Below are 19,121 nucleotides of genomic sequence, written 5' to 3'. Positions count from 1 at the left end.
TGTACGAATGTACGATGTATGAAATTTGTTGAATTTGTTAAAAATAAAAAGTAAAGTTAAAAACTATGTTTCTTTTTGTATTGGGAAACAGTGTCCTATCCTGTTGATAGACGATAATGAAATAAATTATTATGAATGCCAAAGACGAAGTTGGTCAATGAACACGATGGCCAATATCATAGGTTCCGTGGGTTTAGTGTGTGTTTGGCTTTCGATCACATTTCACGATTTTTTCCCATGAGTAGTGTTATTGTTCAAAACGCTTGTACAACTCTCTTTGACGTTTGAATTTATTTAGTTCAAACAACAAATTACACATTTCATTATATCGTTATCTGGAAACGAGATTGTTTATCATAATACAAGTATATTTTTTTTGTGTTTCTCGCCAGAGATTAATAGAGCTTATGTAAACTGATTCCTTATAATATACTGCTTTTCTTTTTGAAATCAAATGCATGATGACAGTGGCGATTTTAGTCCGCGTCATTGTGAGTTGCTATTTTGTTACATTATGTGGATGAGCTACAAGTCTTTAAAGCGGTGCTTCAACTCAACATAACGTATAGCAGACGTCAGTGTCAGAGGCGACGTATTTATCTATTAACATTACACAGCAAATAGGGGTTTCTACTCTTTGTTAAAGACCGATTTCAACACTTTGTTTCCGAAGCACTAAACCGTGTTTTTGAAGGTACAAAGCGGTTGCTTGGACCCATGTGGTTGCTTGGAACCGTGCAAGAGCTAAATTACTCGCATTCTGCGTTTCGCAAAATCTACTTTCTTTCTTTGATTTCTAATCATCTTATTTCTAATTATCTAGTTACCTTGTTTTGCTAGCGGTATGTATGAAATTATGATGAATTTTCTTGTGCAGGATCGTTTTCGTCTTAAAAATGGGTCTGTTATCTGAAGGAAGTCCATTGAGTTGGCCTGAAACAAAAAAGTTAGCAGATCATGTTCGTGAGCATGGGATTACTCAGTTCATAAATCTTTACACTCTATTAAAAGATAAACAAGGTGACGTGTTAAAGTGGGGAGATGAGGTATTATACAAATATATTAGCATTTAAAACAAATTTAGTTAACAGTTTTCTTTTATAGATTGAATACATGCTGGTTAAGTTCAATCATGAAGAAAAGAAAGCCCAGCTCTCTCTTCGTGCCCAAGAACTTTTACCTGTTCTCCAAACAACTGAAAAGGAAACTCCAGAGTAAAACTTTTCAGTTTATGTTAATTGAATTTAACCATAAAACCTAATTGCAACATCATACTAATTAGGAAGGCTTCTTCCTTGTGGAGACCTGAGTTTGCTAGTTACATGATTGAAGGTACTCCAGGGAAGCCATATGGAGGGCTACTGGCTCATTTCAATATTGTAGAGGCTAATATGAAAAATCGCCGCAAAGAGGTACGCTTCTAGTATTTGGATAGGGAAGGGTAACATAACATGCTTTTGTTAATCCGACAGGTGTCAGCTTTGCTGGAAAAGGATGAACACATCCTTTCTATTACGGCATTCCCGCGCTTGGGTTGCGAAGGCTTTTGTGTCCCTAAAGCAAAACCAGATCCTGTGAATAGCGCGTCACGTTCATTATTTTTCCCGGACGAGGCTATTTATTTGGCACATCCACGGTTTCGGACATTAACCCGCAACATCCGCGAGCGGCGAGGCGAGAAAGTTGCTATCAATGTCCCAAGTAAACTTTGTAACTAATTTAGAGTTTGCTTAGCGTAACGACTATTTTCTGAAAAGTTTTTAAAGATGTAAATACCCCAAGTCCTTTCGAAGAAGATTTAAGTGCATTGGGAGATGATGGGGAGAAAGGGAAAAATGCATTGCCAGATCATATATATATGGACGCTATGGGATTCGGAATGGGCCAATGCTGCCTGCAGCTGACTTTTCAAGCTTGCAATATCAAAGAATCTCGTACATTATACGATCAACTTGCACCCATGTGCCCAATTATGTTGGCTTTAACTGCCGCTTCGCCAATTCAGCATGGTTACATTGCTGACACGGATTGTCGGTGGAACATAATTTCTAGCTCAGTTGACTGCCGGACGAGAGAGGAAAGAGGTCTAGAACCGCTGAAGACGAATAGATTCCGAATTAACAAATCGCGATACGATTCGATCGATTCATATCTCTCTCCGGAAGGCGACCGGTAAAAACTTTCGCGGAAAAGCACTTTTATCTTCATACTGATAATTATGCTTATCTACATTCTTGAATAGATACAACGATATACCACTGGTAATAGATCAAGAGGCTTACCAGCGAATGCGTGATGCTGATATTGATCATCTGTTAGCCCAACATATTGCACATCTTTTTATCCGGGATCCTGTGTCTCTGTTCAGTGAAAAGATTAACCAGAATGACGAAGAAGATTCGGATCACTTTGAGGTACATCCAATGTTAAAGGCTAAAACCAAAAAGTTATAAACACTTCGCTAATACTCACAGAACCTCCAGTCGACCAATTGGCAAACGATGCGCTTCAAGCCACCACCGCCGAAGAGCACCATAGGGTGGCGCGTTGAATTCCGACCCTGTGAAGCACAAATAACTGATTTTGAAAATGCAGCCTACGTGTGCTTCATTGTTCTGTTAACACGAGTCATTCTTACCTACAGACTTAACTTCCTCATACCGATAAGTAAAGTGGACGAGAATATGCAAAGGGCCCAAAAGCGCGATGCGGTGCTGAAGGAAAAATTCTGGTTCCGGAAAGACCTGGTTACGCAAAACTCGTCAGAATCTATTCCTAATTCTGTAGGAACTGAACAAGACGACATTTCCGTAGAGATGACAATCGGAGAAATAATAAACGGAAAGGTTTGTTTCTCTGATATAAAGTTAATTATTTTCGTGACAAATTTCAATGTTTCTTCTTCTTCTTGATTTTTTAAGGGAGACGAATTCCAGGGCTTATTACCTCTCATAAGCAGCTACCTGTCAAGTGTCGAAGTGGACGCTGATACCCATTGCACAATACATCAATACTTACGGCTTATTCAAAAACGTGCTAGTGGTGAGCTGATGACCATAGCTCACTGGATGCGGGAGTTTGTCATCAAACACCCCGACTACAAGTATGTTAAGAAATATTTAATATTTGTTTAACTCAACTTACTTTGTTTTCTCGTTGTGTTTAAATAGGGGTGATTCCGTAGTTAGTGAACGAATCAATTACGATTTGTTGACTACGATGGACGGCATTCAGAATGAAACTATTGAATGTCCAGCTTTGTTGGATCATCCGCGCAGCAAAACACAATCATCTATTCCGGATCCTATTAGAATGGCGGAAAATTGTCCATCAACTTGTTGAAATTCTTTTCGATCATGAATTTCGTATTGTTATTCCGCTTTTGTTTGTTTTAGGACTCTTATAGAATTCGCAAACAAGTAGATTAGGCGAAAAATATATTTTTTTTTTTTTTAGGGATTAGGAATTAATGTGAAAAATTAAAGATGCAGAATACATTAGAGTAAGCCGGGTAAAAGCTTGATGAACGTACATACGTCTTGTCTTACCGACGGAACCGAGTGCGTGTAGTGTAGTGCGAATCCAATTGCCAATATGATATCTTCCGTAGCGGACTCATCTTCGCTACGGCTTTCCCTCAGCCTTCTACATTACCTACGGCGAGGTAAACAAATCGTAAGTACTGGAAATATTCATCATTCCTAAGTGAGAGGCGAGAGACTGGAAGAAAATGCGGTACCATTTACCTTGTCGTGTTCGGCTGTGACACGGAAGATGTGCAGTTTCTTAACTATCTCCCATGTTAAGCAGATCCAAGGCTCCTAGCGCGAGCAATGCCTGCATTTTCTACCTGTCTGCTGTTGCCTCTGAGTTGGTAGTACCCACGGCTAACTCTAAAAAAATCAAAACAAACAAAAACAGTTAAACTATAAAAAAAAGAAACGTGAATAGCATTACACAGTTGTCGAGGGAAGAGACAGACGGCGCCTGCGTGTTTTGCAGGACTACCTTAAGATCAATCACGTAACTTAAGGGAATTGCGTCACTCTGCCTTTCGTTTTGGGAGGAAGTTTCATGTTTAGGACCGCCCCTCGTGGACCCTCACATTGACTGTTGTGCAACGAACAGAAAAGCCTTTCCTATTTAACTGCACTACCTGTTGCATTATAAGACATTGTTAACCAGTTTTACTTGAAATGTACGTTCGAACTTTGTCTGCTGGTCAACTGCTGTTTCGTCTTAATCGTGATTCTTCTTCGGTAGAGGCAACTCGTCTACAAAGTCTGGCATTGTTAGAATAAGTCAGGCTCAAATTCCAAAAAGAAATCTTGCAATCCAGCAACGACAATAGTCCTTTTGCTGTCTCGCCCTAATTGTGCTCGTGAGTGAAAACAGTACGAACGCAGAATGAAAGGAGAAAGTAGTAAATAGGCCGCCAGTACTGCTGGTGGTGGTTACTGTGCAAGTTACTCTCACTTTTTAGAAGACCCGTGTGGAATCAAACTCGTCTGCTGGTTTCGTGACGAATTTGAGTGGTGCCTTGTACTTTCCCTTTAAACTAGTCATCTCGCGTTCGCACCTTGGACGAAACGTAGCAAACGTTTCTGCAGTGAGACTTGGCAGGAACCATGGAAATGGCGAATACCATCAACAATGCCAAATCCTCGGATCCAGCGTCGACTGCGGATTTGGATGACGTCGGAGGACAATGTGGATGGTACTGCTGGAAACCGAGATTCCTACAACGCCTATCTACATCAAAATCCTTTTTATTCTGGATCTGTTGGGCCGGCGGCTTTCAAAGTAAGAACAAAGATATTTTCTTGCGTAATCTAGAAACTAATTACTGCAGAGTTTGTATCTGAAAGTTTTAGTAAATTGGCTATTATTTTGGCAATTTCAAAACAACATATTTCTAAGATGAATGTGCTGGGAAAGCTGACAAAAACAATGCCCAGTTTTCTAATTTTAGATGGATCACCGGTCGACGTGATTTAAATAATAAACTGGACCACTGAACCCTGAAATGACCTACCTCCTAGTGTTACATTATTCAGCCGGCTATAGTAATAATTGCTTTTCAAACAGGTTTTTTAATCAATGGCCTTCTCAACGTTTGCGTCAGCACAATAGAGGTAACGGTTATTACAAATTCGCTATGATTTTCAAGTTCATACCTGTGTTTTTGCGTCTAGCGGCGGTACGAACTCACGTCAACGGACAGCGGGATGATTATCGGCTGCTATGATATCGCTTCATTTTTGACTGCAAGTTTTAATGACTTTAAAGAACATTTTCTGTTATTTGACATCTTAAAATTTAATACTCATGTATAGGTTCTGCCAGTTTCTTATCTAGGAGGTCGTAAAGGTGCATGCAAACCGCGTTGGGTCGGCTACGGTGTTTTGTTGTTGGGCATAGGCTCGTTCGTGTTTGCCACTCCTCATTTGGCGTCTGGACTCTACCAGGTTTATTACCTGACTCAAAAATACAATAACAAAAGCGATCCATGGTTGTTTTGTGCATAGGCTTCTGTCAAACAACAAGTCGTCGGCACTTGTTCCTTATCGCCGTCAGTGAATGCCAGTTGCTCAACTGCGGATCACATAACAACACTGAATGATGGAATATCCTTACAGAAGTTCAAGTACGTCTTTTTAATGGCGCAGCTTATTATGGGTGCTGGAGGAGCTCCGCTGTACACCCTCGGAACAGCCTTCATAGATGAAAATGTCAGTCGTTTTTCTTAACAATGATTCCTTCAAATGCTTACCTTAATTACTTTTGTATACTCAAGGTCAGCCACAAAATGCAACCGATCTACAGCGGTGAATATAACTTCCCAAAGCGGAAATGACATCACATGTGCAATAAATAACGTGAACATTTTTTTTCGCAGGAGTTTTTTACGGAAGCACAATGCTAGGTCCCGCTCTTGGCTATATTGCTGGCGGGCAATTACTTCGTCTTTACGTCGACGTCGATAAGATCTCAGCTAAAGAGTGGGTTTTTCCCGTCCGAATGCTTACTCAATTCGTAATCATTATTTTAGCTCAACATATCATTTTCCAAAAAGGGTGGGAATGGCGCCGGGAAGCAGCGTTTGGGTGGGAGCATGGTGGCTTGGTTTCGTCATCGCTGGAACGCTACTTTGCATCGCCGCCATTCCCCTGTTGGCTTTCCCTAGCGAATTACCTGGTGACTTCATTCGTTTCCATTCTAGAAACCTTGACGCTTAGTTAGTAACAATATTTCTTTTTCATTTTACCATAACTTTCCACAGGTGCGAAAGCACTGGCCGCAGCGAAGGAAGCGGAAGATTCCAAAACAGAACTCCCGGACGAGGATGAAGAGTATGATTCCAAAAATGATGCCGAAACCACCACGCAAGGTAATTTGAAAAGCAGATGACTATAATCTGGACTAAACCATCTCTGCCTAACAGATGCGGCAATAAGTGTTGGCCAAAGCTTGCGAGAGTTGCCTACAGCAATCAAAGAATTAGCTACACGTTGGACGTTTTTATTCATTTGCCTGGAGCAATCGTGCGAGGCAATGCTACTGGCAGGTTTTGGTGCATTCTTACCGAAGATAATTGAAAGCCAGTTTTCATTGTCACCCGCCATGACTGCTGTTATCGTTGGTAGAATAATTTTTTATCTTTCTAAAAAAAATTCGGTAACGATACAATTGCGAAAAATTAGGTGGACTAGTTATACCTTGTGGGTGTGGCGCTTCCTACACTGGTGGTTATCTAATTAAGCACTATCGCATGCGTCCAAGGTCCATCTTGAAAATGTCGTGTTTCTGGGTGTCCCTCAGTTTCATCTTTTCATTGGCCTTTATGGTATCTGAAATCAAGGATTTTAAATCGAAACTTGAATTACCCCTTCATCTTCTGATAACAGGTCTATTGTCCCAATCAAGACTTTGCCGGAGTGACAGTTCCTTACAGGTAAACTAGATTTACAAAATAATTAAAAATAATTAATGAATAACGCTAACTTATTTTTTAAAGTGGGAAACAGGAATTAAATATCGTATCTGATTGCAATGCCAATTGTTCCTGCTCATTAGATACTTATAGCCCTGTTTGTGGTATCGATAACATCGTCTACTATTCTCCTTGCCATGCTGGATGCACATCGTTTCACGAGACAGTGGTCGACGGATTGAAATCCAAATCCTTCGGCGTAAGGATTAATTCTACTTCCTGTTTCGAAAGAAATGTCAACAGATAGTTACAAAGATCGCATTTAGGTGTACTCCAATTGCTCGTGCATAAATTCCCCGGAATATAAAAGGATGAAGGTCGTTGGAGGCACAGAGGTGGACGTCATGGCAGCTCGTCAGACATGCACGTCCTCTAAATGCAATTATCAACTCTACCTATTCACAGTTTTGCTATTCATTTTCCTGGCACTTGTTTTCGCAAACAGTATGCCTATTCTTTCGGCTACATTAAGGTAATAGAGTATAATGAAATTCTTTAAAAAAAAAAAACAACCTACTTGATGCCCATTGCAAGGAGTGTGCCACACAATCGAAGAGCCTTCGCATTAGGAACCCAGATGATTATATGGCGGCTTTTCGGTAAGTACTTTACGCATGACACATGGCAAAGTGCTGGATCAAGAATCCAAATTTCATTTTCGTAGGTGCTATCCCAGGCCCCATGATCTTCGGGTTGTTCATAGACAGTTCTTGCGTCTTGTGGACGCACACAAACGACTGCAATGGCAACTCGGAAAATAGCGGATCTTGTTTAATTTACAACAATTATTCATTTAGCAGGTAAAAATTGCATTGCAAAACTGTAAAGAAATGTTACAAATATTTCATTTTACCTCTATAGAGCGATGGTTGGTCTAGCGCTGGTCGTTAAAGGTTTAACATTTTTGTTCTCCATCTTGGCTTGGTGGTTTTACACACCACCAGTGAAAACTGCCAAACAAGTCAACGGTGGCCCTGCAACAACAGTTAATCCAGAGGCAAAAACCAAAGAAATTTACGCTTACGACAACACGATTGTCGATCGATCTTAACGTTGTAAATAAGATAAGAATTTCGTGATTTCAGAATTATTTTACGGCGGTATTTTTTCTAGTTTTCGGTGGGAAAAAAATGTATTTATTCACTTTTTTGAATATATACACTTTTTGTAATTTTTTTTCTTTTGTTTTGACGTTTATCGTAAAAAAATAGAAAGGGAGAAAGTATTACATAAAACGGTAGGTCGCAACGGAACGGTGGTACGCTTGCCAAACAGAGGAACTTATTGTGCCTAATCAGCAGTACAATATCAATTATGGCCCGTGATATATCACATGAATTGGTAAAAAAAGAAAATTCGTCATGTTTTACTGGCGGTTAAGGGGAAATTAGCTGCTACGTCATTGTAGCAATTTGCACATGAAATACGTCGACGAGACCGTATTTGTACATCATACTTGTTCGGATAAATTACAAAATACAACGGAGAGAAAACACACAGAAAAACGCGAGGTAATACGGAGGAAAAATGAGTCGAAAAATTATTCAAATATAAACAGTTGTCAGACACGACGATTAAGTTAAAGAAAAATAATAAAAACAGAAAAGCAAAACTTATCTTTAAAATTCCGTGGTCGGATAATTCGATCGATTACGTGGCGGAAGAACCAAAGCGGATGCCAATGTCAGCTGAGTACGTGCAAGTCTACCACCAGGAAGCTGGACGATGAGTGTGGCAATGGCTGCAACCCCGTCAGCTGTCGGTTCCACAGCTAACGGACGGATATCTATATGGCGAGGTTGGAGTCCTATGTTTGCACCAGCCAAACGTCCGACCGAGTCTTGTTCGGTCAGAACGCTTGCCCCGTGGAACTCATGATGCACTTGCGAGTGATGATCTGGCCGCGAGGCACTCCTCCGCTTCCACCGCAGGGGAGAGCATAGTTGAGCTGTTAGCGTCGTGTGATGAACTTGAAGTCCGACATTCTGCCCAGCACGTTTGCCGTCTCGTAATCGCTTTTGGCCACGTAACGTGGCTTCAAGAAAAACAGAAACGGTAGCGAACGGACGTCGAGCCATGTGCTCCATCTCAACAGCTTGCCTTTCGCGGGCCCGTCGGCCTTCGATAGCTTGTTTGGCTTTCCATGCAACTACGGAGACGGCCAAGAACAGGAAGAAACAGGAGAAGAAAACGGAGAAGAAGACAAAAAGGTCGATTCGCGGTTGATCTTGTCGGAAAAAGAGAGAGCCCAGAGTGGCTTCTGTTGACGAGCTGCCCACTCCCTGGATGAGGATGTAAAAGCGCGTCGAGCGGAGATCGTGTCGGTCTTGGGGCAAGGTCAAGACGAGCCGATTCTGCAGACCTCGGACGATGACGACACTAAACGGATCCGTTACTGTCAAAAACGTCGTCAACCCGCTGGCCATCTTCTCTACAATGTGGTACGACAAGGTGTAGCGGTCCGAAGTGTTGTTCACCAATCGTTCCACCGGAATGGACGTATTGGGATGCTGGACCAAAGGTTGGCCACTGTGATCGAAAGCCAGCGAACCTAATAGCAATAAAAGATGCGTTACATTTGCTTAGCGTTCATTACGTTGCTGCATTTACCAGTGATGATGATGTATTTTGGATCCAATTCAACGCGATGGCCATTAGGATGTAAGGGATCTTGTCGGACGATGAACATGTCGTCGCGAGGTGCGAAAAACAAGTCAACGCCACCTTGGGCCACATCGACTAGCAACCGAATATCGACGTTTAGGAACTTGGGTTGAATTGCGAAAAAGACGGGACGTCGAGTATGAAGCGGCGTCGGCTTCCGGTTGCATTCTTCTTGAGTTTCAGGATCGAGACAGTATTCGGTGTCGACGGACATTTGACGGTAACATTGATGCCCCTGCGTCGGGGTGCCCAGGTAATATTCTTTGCATTTGTCACACTGAAGCGACCAGCAAGGTATTGGTGTAGGAAGTAAACCTGGTGATCCACCGGACAATGATCTTCCGGGTAGACCTAAACTTGCGAATGAAGTGCCACTTCGACATTGAGGGTCGGATTCCGTATTGTTTTGACAGTTGCACGATTCTCCTGTCACTGGATGGCAAATGTCACCGTGGCCGTGACACTCACACGGACGACATGGCTTTCTGCGGTCCTCGACGCCCCTAAAATTGCCAGGAATGCATTCTTCGCATTTTTCTCCCATGGTCGAGTTGGAGCAGGCGTGACAAATGGCTTGCGTTTTTGGACCTTCGCCGATGAGACGCACCCAAGCGGCCTCGGCCGTCTTACTCCAGCCAGCCGATTGCAGTAAGAACAATTCGCTCGTGGTTTGCGGGGATAGATTAGATAAAGATAAATTATGTCCGTGGCAGATGGGTGTGTGGCCATTACAGTATTCCAGACAAGAGATGCATTGGCCATTGTTACGCGGATCGCCAACAAAGAGCGGTCGGCAACGCGTGCACTGTGGGCCCATGGTGTTATTGAGGCAATCAAGGCAAACATCCAACTGATCCGCTTCTGGTCCAGCACATTCTGAATGCCCGTTACACTTGCATTGGGTACTACAATTAGCACCAACAAAACCAAAATGGCAGCGACACACGTTCGGTTCGAGACAATCTCCATGGACGCATCCCTGTGTGCAACATTTACGAGAGTTAATCGAATAAGTTGTAATTATTAGAAAACAGGTTTTACCTGAGGGCACACTGGCCGGCAAATTTGATTTTCCGAGACGTAACCATCTGAGCAAAGACACTCGAATCCGTCAGGACGGTCAAGGCATCGTTCCGAACGGGCATCGCAAGAATGATGGCCGTTAAGGCATTCGTTTTCTGCCGGACAACTTTGGTAGTTCCATGTAGTAGCTTTCTCCAGAAGCGAAGCCGATGATGCTAATTTGCTCTGAGACGGTTTACGTTGTTGTGTGATGGCCGTCACATTAATCCGATCGAGAACGCGCGTGTAGTCCAGTGATGAACAAGAACCATCTAGCGGACCTTCTAGTGTACCACGGCTGCACAACCCGATGCCTCCAACAGGTGCGGAATCTAATGAACACCAACCACAGTGAGGTTGCTGATGACAAGTGGAACATTGCGTGAACTGGGAACAAGGTCTGGGGCAGGCTGAATTGGCGGATCCTTGTAAAATAGCACCACACATTCCCCCCACGCATTGCAGCGACTGATAACTGGGTGCCACGCATTGACCAAGTGCTGTAGACCATCGACATTCGTGCCAACCACCTTCGCCACCGGTGGATTCCAGGCACTCTCTACAGCCATTATGTTGATAGCAACGAAGAGGACACTGCTGTGGTGGCATGCTAACCACCAAGAATGAAGAACTGTCTTTGATGTTACGGCCAACGCAATTCCATTCATAGATTGGTAGAGTATGCAATTTGCGACTTAATTCGCTAGTTCGAACAACCTAAAAATTCGATTTAAAAATTAAACATTGATTTATAAAATAAAGATCTCATCTCTTGATACCTGACGGGTCCACATGCATCGTCCCAAATCTTTACATTTATCACAATCGGAAGCTGGGCAAGATCTTTCGTGGCACTGGGCGGCATCGACCGTATCACGCTGTTTGACTTCGCATCGATTCTCTTCCTGGCAGTCGGCCCCGTAAGGTACACAACGTCCCGATTTACAGTTGGTGCACCATTGGCAAGATTGTGGCAGTCCACGGTAGATGGGCCATTCGCCAAGACATTCGCTGCAAGAAGCGTGCTGATAGCAATCTCTACTGGCCACGCGCTCCGGCCCACAGGCAGCTCCTTTGGAGAATTCGAGGACTCCTTGAGGTTGAGTGCAGCGTTCCGGCGATATCTTTGATGTCGAGTAGCAAAAAGTGGCATTGGATCCGGATGGCTCGTAGACGGCGCAATAAGAACAGCCCGGAGTGGCTTTACATTTCAGCTTGCTATTGCTCCACAGTGCGCAGAGGTCGTCCGGCACTTCAAGTTTGATGAGCGTTCCTTGGGCCGCACCCGCCCACATTCCTCCCATGATATAAACCGAGCCGCTGGCTGGATGTCGAGTTGCAGCCAGACCTACGGCCGGAGCCAATGGGCTGCCGATGAGCTCGACGGCGTTGTTCTTCTGCTGGGCGAGATTGATCCAGGTGTTGCAAGCGTACGAGTAGGCCATTAGAGTGTCCGAGCTATTGGTTGGCTCCGTTTGGCCGCCGATGATGAGCATGTAGTCTTCTGTGGTGACGGCGGCGTGCAGATAACGGGCACGAGGCATCGCAAGTTCGGGCGGATTCGAATCCCGGTCGACAGTCAGCAACGACCAGCGTCGACTGGGGAAATGAAGAGCGTACAATTCGTTGGACGGGACAACTTTATCCACTTTGTACAGCATTCCGCCGTAGATGTAGAGGCTCCGCGTCGAGACGTGGAACACTGCGCTATGTCCGTAAATTCCTACAAAAAGAGAACACGAAATAATAGTTAAAATATATAAAATGTTAGAAACAATATTTCGTACCAATGGGTGGTGTTCCAGTTGTATTCAGGACAGTCCAAGTACCATTTTCAGGACTGAATTCCATCACTTTCTCCATAAAACCATATTCCGGACTGAATCCGCCTACTAGTAGCAGTGTTTGGTGTTCACCGTCATGTCTCAACGACAACGTGTGCCCTGCTAGCGGAGGGACGACGCCACGCGTTCCGATTTCCATCCAACGTCTTGAATTGATGTCGAACTTCCAAAAATCCGAGAGGAAAGCGCTGGAGGCACGATCGCGATGACCCATGCCACCATAAACGTAAAGACTTCGTTGCGAGTTGACGTACTCGGCAGAATGGAAATAACGTTCAGGTGGAAGAGATGACTCTCCACCCCCCACGCCCGGCTGAATATGAACAGTTACCTGAAGCCATGTGAGATTCTTCGTTTCAAATTCTCGTATATCATTCAACGGTCCGCGCGACATGGAGTAGCCCCCGAAAAGCCAAAGTGAACCGCGATGATCGACGGCCAGACTATGACCCAATCTGGGCAGCACTGTTTTCAAATGCTCCAGACCTTCCGTCAGTTTGTGAGGGTCGATCAACTCTGTAACGACGATGGAAGAACGGCGTCGAGCTTGGCTACAATCGGCACCAGCGAAGCCTTTCTGGCAGAGACAGCGACCGGCGCTCATGTCGCACTTTCCATGGTCGAGCTGAGAGAAGCAATCGTTTGGGCAAACTTGTCCTTCGCAGTCTGTACCAACCCAGCCAGACGGGCAACTGCATTTACCAGCAACACACTGGCGAGGTGGGAGGCAGTTAGCAGGGCAGGAAAGTACAGTAAAAGATGCATTAAACCTAGAGATAGATAAGAACCATGATGCTTATGAAAACGAATGAAACGTTATTTACAATGACATACCCCTGCTTGACGTCATTCCTTCGATAAAATATGGTCATAATGCCTGAATGGGCATGGACGTTGAGCGGGAAGACCGTTTGCGGTGAGCAGTAAGCTCCAAGCAAGTGATTTTGTCTTGTCCATCCATTTTCCAGGGACATGAAATCGGGCAGGCCGTCATAAACGTAGACGTAATTCGTGGGACATAATATACGAGCTCCTTGATGGATCGTCAGCTGGATAATAGCTTCTTTAGCTTTGGGTCCGTCTCCTCCTAATCCGACCGTCACTCCTCTGACGGAATTGTGCGTGTTGAGAACCCAAACGCAATCTTGCACTTCCATCTCGTTCTTGGAATGGCGATAAATGTTGCGACTGTCGGGTGCCGAGTAACTCCCCAAGCTGCCGTTAGTGATAGAAGAAAGGATTCCACGAGACGAACATTGACGATAGCAGGTACCGCCATGACGTGGATCACCGTAATAACCAGGTTTGCACAATTCGCATTTATTCCCTTCAGTCTCGTCCTGACAGTAACACTGGCCTGTTGTTGGATTACAGATCCCAGCAGTCCCATTGGCATGACCATTGCTATTTTGGACGAAAATATTACATTGGTTTATTCTTATTTTTTATTTTTACCTCATTTCTTACCACTGACAAAGTTGACAGCCCTCTGAAGTAGTGGCATTACCGTAGCTACCAGCCCTGCATAGCTCACAGTTCATACCTAGATCACACAGAATAAAGTCAATTCTTTATTGTCGTCTGCTTTTAATTCGGCAACTTACCATCAGTCAGGTCTTGGCAATGATCACATGTGCCAATCCCTTGATAACATGTTGAATGACCAAAACAACCACAGTCTTCTTGGCAATCTGAACCGGTCCAACCGAGCTCGCATTCGCACTGAAAATCGGGTGGGCCAGAACAACGGCCATGAACGCAATCCTCAAAACAGGTGCGTTCACAAAACGTTTTCCCATCGCCGATATAGCCTTTCTTACACGCACAAAGATAGGAGCCCGGAGTATTGAGACAAGCTGCGTCGGGATGGCAATCGTGTTGGCCTAAAGAGCATTCATCGACGTCGGGACACTGGGCATAGGCCCAATTCCAAACAGGATGGCTGTGATCGTGTGGCGCCATCAGCAAAGACGATGGTGGTGATGGTGTATCACCCAACAAAACCGAGCAATTACCTGCAGTCGCAAAACAAAGCTATCCTACTTGACGTAATAAAACAATATGTTAATGATTAAATTTTACCAGCAGCGGGTGAATGGAAATCTCCAGTTTTACAGACGCCAATCATGGGGTTGTTGCTATAGTAACACCAACCGCAGCCCAAATCAACCAAACAGCTGGAACAGCTCTGTTTCCTTTCGCACGATTTACAACGCCCAGCGCTGATTCCGTTGCGGCTGCCGTTGACGGATGATAGTGATTTCCCAGTTCCAACCATCATCATCGATTCGGGGAGACCACCGATATCCCCCCGTAGAGATGTCCGGCCAGACAGCACTCCTCCGTCCAAATGTGACTGTGCTTCAACATCGACCCACTCCCGACACATTCCGAATTGATAAACCACTGAAATCGAAATTAAACAATTTTGAATTCACCAAAGAACTTATAGGATTAGCAATTGAAAAAGTACCTATATAACTGGAGAAAACAAAACATGTTTGCGTCTCTTCACACCAAGTGCAACGACCCGGTTCGCCCAAACATGAAGAACATCCCTTTCGTTCGTTACAAGGCACCGGACATTCTCCTGCTGCTTGTACAGCACCAGCAAATCTGGTGATAAATGAGAATGTCAGATAATATAGATAAAACACAAAAAGCGAAACCGTTGATATACCTTCCACGTCGCGTGCAATAGGCTTCATCTACCAGCCATTCGCACGAACTGTCTACCACACACTGATGGCACGAAATGTGATTTGAACAATTGATACACTGTGGTGGATTCAGAGTCAGGAAGGCGGTTGTTGTCTTTTTCGCATCCAAATAACATTGCGATGGTTCATCGGATTCCGTTGCGTTGGATCCGATCCTGGACAGACAGTGACGGCTAGGCTCGCACCAGCCGCACAATGAATCTGATAGACACTGCATGCAATTGGTGTACAAGTGACAGGAGCCATTGCTGTACGGTTCCACGTACTCGAAGGTGAACATCTGAATGATAAAACCATCGTTATAAGGAATAGATTTTGGCAAGGTGTAGTCTTCTGACCTTTCTGTAATTCGATTTGCCGTTCCAGACGAGTTGCATGCTCGAGATCTCTCTTTGCGTATCCATGTGATCGTCAGCACCTGCTACACCGATTAGCGAACGATTCGCTGTAAATTCCATCATGTACTTTCGTCCACGACTAGGATCGGGGAAAATTGGAGTCTTATCCGGTCGAATAGCTTCTACACGACTGGTGTTGGTGTCGTTTACCGTCATGGAAGCCACAACCTCTAACCGTTCGGCTGATTCATCCAGCGAAATACGCAAAACCGAAGATGCGTAAGAGGAATCCATCATGACTGTTAAAAATAGAACATATAAGTTAGTAAATTTGAAAACAAATTTGAATATCAGCATGTTACTTTTAAACTCCTGCTGGTAGTCGTTTAATGGCCGCGCTTTATTTGCAAGTGGATGGATGAATCCGAGCATCCGAGCTACCATGGTACCTCCTCCAGTTCCTCCAGCGGAAGTTGCATGATCTCGTGGTTGCAAATAAATTCTTGAGTGCGGTTGGAAATTTGCTAATGTCGAATTGACAACACCAACTTCATCTGGTTGCGAAAAATTTGCTGGATGTTCGTAGAGAAGATAGGTAAGACCGGGTCGGAAATCCCTGGTTCGGCATTCGTCCACTGCTGTGATGTCCGTGCCTTCACTTCCCCACCAACCGACGACGCCGGACGGAGTTTCCATTCCAGCTCCACAGACACCCATATTATCATCACGACGGTGACATCGAGCTGTCTGGACGCACCAGGCGCACTGGCCCAGTTTCGTAGAATCCGCACTACCAGCTGTCAACGCGTTACCGTGCACAGTACAAGCGTAACAGTCGGCTAGTGCTGGACAGATTCCAGGGCATTGTGTTGTTTGCAAGTTACTGGTACAATTGGCTCCAGATGTCCGCTGATAGCAAACTCCGTCAGCTGGACACCAACCGCATTCAGGATTGGCAGTGCAGCTCAGCTGTGATGGATGTCGCTGGCAATTGGAGCTGTTTGGTTGACCGTTACGACTCCCAACCATCTCCAAAGGCACGACATAAGCTAGCATGTCACCGGAAACGGAACCGCGATAGCCACCAAAGATCAGGAAAACGTTGTCTTCTTTTACAGCTGAGGCGAAACTGAAAACACCTTTCGGAGATAATAGATCCTTTCCCATTCCGTCGTTTCCGTGGTCCAACACATGGTGGCTGACCCACGTGTGGCAGCCCAAATGGTAGAAATACAACCCTAACGTTTGTTACACCAACGAATTGCTTACAATTCAAGCTACGACCATTGAGGTAGTTTAATTTTAATACCTGAATCGTAACATATTTCTTCGCGGTTATGTTTATGAGTATATCCGCCAAAAACCACCATGTACGAACCCATAAGAACAGCACCGTGAAAGGCGCGCTCGAGAGGGATGTGAAGGTCGGGCAAAGTTCCACGGGGGTAAAGCAGTTCAGCCCAGTGAAGTTGTTCCAAGTTAAAAATGAAAAGACGATCGCTCAACTTGGAAAAACGAGCAGCATCCGCCAAAATTCCACCGTAAACTATGAGCGAGTGGCTTTCAAGGTGGTATACCATGCTGTGGCCGACTAGACGGATATCGTGCTGTTTCCCACCTCTAGGTTCTACTTCCTCCCATTCCTCATTGCCAAGATCTGTAATGAAATAAAAAAGTGTAATACAACTATTACAAACAAAATAAGGCAGAGTTACTTACCTGATGTGTTTATCTGTATGCGAAATAGCCTGGAAGAGAATTCCCCATTTGCCATGCTGCCACCGAATATGTAAACTAATGAGTTGTTCACCACGCAAAGGGTATGACGAGTTAACGGAGGAGGTTGCACTTGACTTTTGTCTGCTAACACAGTCCACACATTTTTGCTGGCATCATAGTAGAAAAATTCGTCTGAGAGACTTCCCTCAGCTAACTGGCCTCCATAGAGAACGAAGCCGTCATCTAACGCTCCCATAGCATGGCCGTAGCGTGCTCTGGGTGTAATGGCTTCCAATTGCGGTTCGTCATTTTGGATAAATTCCGAAACATTAACATGGCTCTGATCAAATGCTAAAGCGCTCAAATTAGTCCACTTTGAAGAATTCATATCAAATGACAGTAGGTCTCCAAGCGGAACGTTCAAATCAAAACCGCCAAATACAATGAACTTGTTCAAATTCTTGAGGTAGACACCGCCGTGAGCTGTCCGTTGCATCGCTTGGCTTCCACGACCGAGAAGATGCCACGAATTCCCTAAGGTTGATTTCGTATCCAGGCCACAGTCTAGTCCCATGTATCCTTGATTGCACACACACTGGTAAACTCCGTCAATTTTCTCGCACCATCCTCTGCTTTCGGTAAAGCCACACTGGTCCGGACAGGCTTCGTATTCACATGCTTCGCCTACAAAAGCCACTTCACACACACATGTATGATTGACACAATGCCCATGATTGGAACAGTTGAGAGGACAGTCGGTTACAGAGTATTCAGCAGAGAAACCCTCCAATACATAGTTTGTATCGCTGTACAATAAAACCACCATCTGCAAAGGAATTAATAAATAGATATATGATTGACAATGAAATGGTTTAAAAAATACTCACCGAGCCAGATTTGGCAATGACAGGTGGAGGTAGACCCCGTCCACTGAAGCTACCTTTCATTGGCGACAAGACAGAGTCTCCGTCATAGACAAATACATGATCATATGCACACTCTGTCTGGAGGGAATGGAATGTGAGTGTAATATACTGCCCTGGGTGTTGAGCTACAATTTTTAAAAAATTATATCGCTGGTTATTTTTTGAATACCTACCAAAAATTTTAGCCAAGAATTACCTTCGATGAGCCAAACACAGTAACTGTCTTCACGGTAATTTTCAGGCCCATTTGTGATGGCACCCCAAGTAGAATTCACAATGAACCTTCCCCTGTTACAACTGTGGATGGCACTAATAGTGGTTGACGCGGAAATGACCATGAGTAGGGCTGCAAAAATACTGAAATTCAGGCCCATTTTGGCAGCTGACAGTAAACGATGAAGCCTCGTAGCTCTCCATCTCTTCCCCCGTGAATTTTCCGGCATTTTTGAAGCACTAAGATTCAGAATCCATGGTAAGGTTCTACTGGCAAGTACACTTCTACTACTATTCATAAACAAAAGAGATTCATTGCGTATTACAAAAGCAATATTAAAACGTAAACATGAAATTTGTTTGACGAACAAGAAGGTCCGCCATGCAACAAGACGCGCAGAACAGTTAAAGCAGTGATCGGTAGATGACGTTGGCACGTCAACTATTTCACGTTTGTTTTTGAAATTTTGACAAGTGAATGTGTATAAGTTTCTCACTAAATTCGACTTATATTCTGTCATCGGCAAACAGCTAGGATAATGCTGACTTTAGGATCATCGCCATAGGCTGATTTTTTGGCTTTTACACCTAGAAAGATGGAGGAAAATGGTACTAGTAGTAAAAGTACCTGGCTAAGCATG

At 44.2% G+C, this 19,121-nt stretch overlaps 3 protein-coding genes across 3 annotated transcripts; 2 read left to right on the top strand and 1 right to left on the bottom strand.

Annotated features, from left to right (window-relative positions):
- The first annotated feature begins 544 nt into the window (after positions 1-544).
- LOC130685501 (glutamate--cysteine ligase catalytic subunit-like) lies at positions 545-3,450 on the top strand. Its single transcript, XM_057508800.2, has 10 exons — positions 545-694; positions 878-1,046; positions 1,105-1,214; positions 1,283-1,412; positions 1,473-1,701; positions 1,758-2,172; positions 2,243-2,414; positions 2,475-2,846; positions 2,922-3,103; positions 3,171-3,450. Exons 2-10 carry the CDS (start codon positions 897-899, stop codon positions 3,340-3,342), a joined length of 1,932 nt encoding a protein of 643 aa, XP_057364783.1. The 5' UTR covers positions 545-694; positions 878-896; the 3' UTR covers positions 3,343-3,450.
- Positions 3,451-4,049: 599 nt separating this feature from the next.
- LOC130685519 (solute carrier organic anion transporter family member 4A1-like) lies at positions 4,050-8,170 on the top strand. Its single transcript, XM_057508825.2, has 17 exons — positions 4,050-4,803; positions 5,089-5,135; positions 5,196-5,267; positions 5,337-5,468; positions 5,529-5,732; positions 5,798-5,828; positions 5,900-6,002; positions 6,077-6,198; positions 6,284-6,391; positions 6,446-6,643; positions 6,705-6,847; positions 6,909-6,955; positions 7,019-7,193; positions 7,261-7,466; positions 7,529-7,593; positions 7,659-7,794; positions 7,856-8,170. Exons 1-17 carry the CDS (start codon positions 4,629-4,631, stop codon positions 8,043-8,045), a joined length of 2,154 nt encoding a protein of 717 aa, XP_057364808.1. The 5' UTR covers positions 4,050-4,628; the 3' UTR covers positions 8,046-8,170.
- LOC130685460 (multiple epidermal growth factor-like domains protein 8) lies at positions 8,097-19,001 on the bottom strand. Its single transcript, XM_057508760.2, has 17 exons — positions 18,464-19,001; positions 18,229-18,392; positions 17,342-18,167; positions 16,932-17,279; positions 15,985-16,860; positions 15,623-15,921; positions 15,245-15,564; positions 15,038-15,180; positions 14,647-14,970; positions 14,169-14,579; positions 14,032-14,107; positions 13,399-13,968; positions 12,508-13,334; positions 11,500-12,443; positions 10,700-11,437; positions 9,605-10,637; positions 8,097-9,545 (listed from the first exon to the last, which is right to left on the bottom strand). Exons 1-17 carry the CDS (start codon positions 18,999-19,001, stop codon positions 8,614-8,616), a joined length of 9,369 nt encoding a protein of 3,122 aa, XP_057364743.1. The 3' UTR covers positions 8,097-8,613.
- Between the last annotated feature and the right edge of the window lie 120 nt (positions 19,002-19,121).

The sequence above is a fragment of the Daphnia carinata genome, chromosome 3 (genome assembly GCF_022539665.2).
Source record: "Daphnia carinata strain CSIRO-1 chromosome 3, CSIRO_AGI_Dcar_HiC_V3, whole genome shotgun sequence".
NCBI lineage: Eukaryota > Metazoa > Arthropoda > Branchiopoda > Diplostraca > Daphniidae > Daphnia > Daphnia carinata.
The sequence above is the reverse complement of the archived record's forward strand: the minus strand, read 5'-3'. Positions and strand labels throughout refer to the sequence as shown.

Excerpts from the sequence above, each read along its gene's own strand:
- LOC130685460 (XM_057508760.2), bottom strand. The coding sequence starts at position 19,001 with ATGACAGAATATAAGTCGAATTTAGTGAGAAACTTATACACATTCACT. Across the intron at positions 17,280-17,341 it reads CATACAGATAAACACATCAG|ATCTTGGCAATGAGGAATGG; the intron begins GTAAGTAACTCT and ends ATTTCATTACAG. Across the intron at positions 12,444-12,507 it reads AACTGGAACACCACCCATTG|GAATTTACGGACATAGCGCA; the intron begins GTACGAAATATT and ends CTCTTTTTGTAG.
- LOC130685519 (XM_057508825.2), top strand. The coding sequence starts at position 4,629 with ATGGAAATGGCGAATACCATCAACAATGCCAAATCCTCGGATCCAGCG. Across the intron at positions 5,136-5,195 it reads TTTGCGTCAGCACAATAGAG|CGGCGGTACGAACTCACGTC; the intron begins GTAACGGTTATT and ends TTTTGCGTCTAG. Across the intron at positions 6,956-7,018 it reads GGAGTGACAGTTCCTTACAG|TGGGAAACAGGAATTAAATA; the intron begins GTAAACTAGATT and ends TATTTTTTAAAG.
- LOC130685501 (XM_057508800.2), top strand. The coding sequence starts at position 897 with ATGGGTCTGTTATCTGAAGGAAGTCCATTGAGTTGGCCTGAAACAAAA. Across the intron at positions 1,047-1,104 it reads TGTTAAAGTGGGGAGATGAG|ATTGAATACATGCTGGTTAA; the intron begins GTATTATACAAA and ends TTTCTTTTATAG. Across the intron at positions 1,413-1,472 it reads TGAAAAATCGCCGCAAAGAG|GTGTCAGCTTTGCTGGAAAA; the intron begins GTACGCTTCTAG and ends TTAATCCGACAG.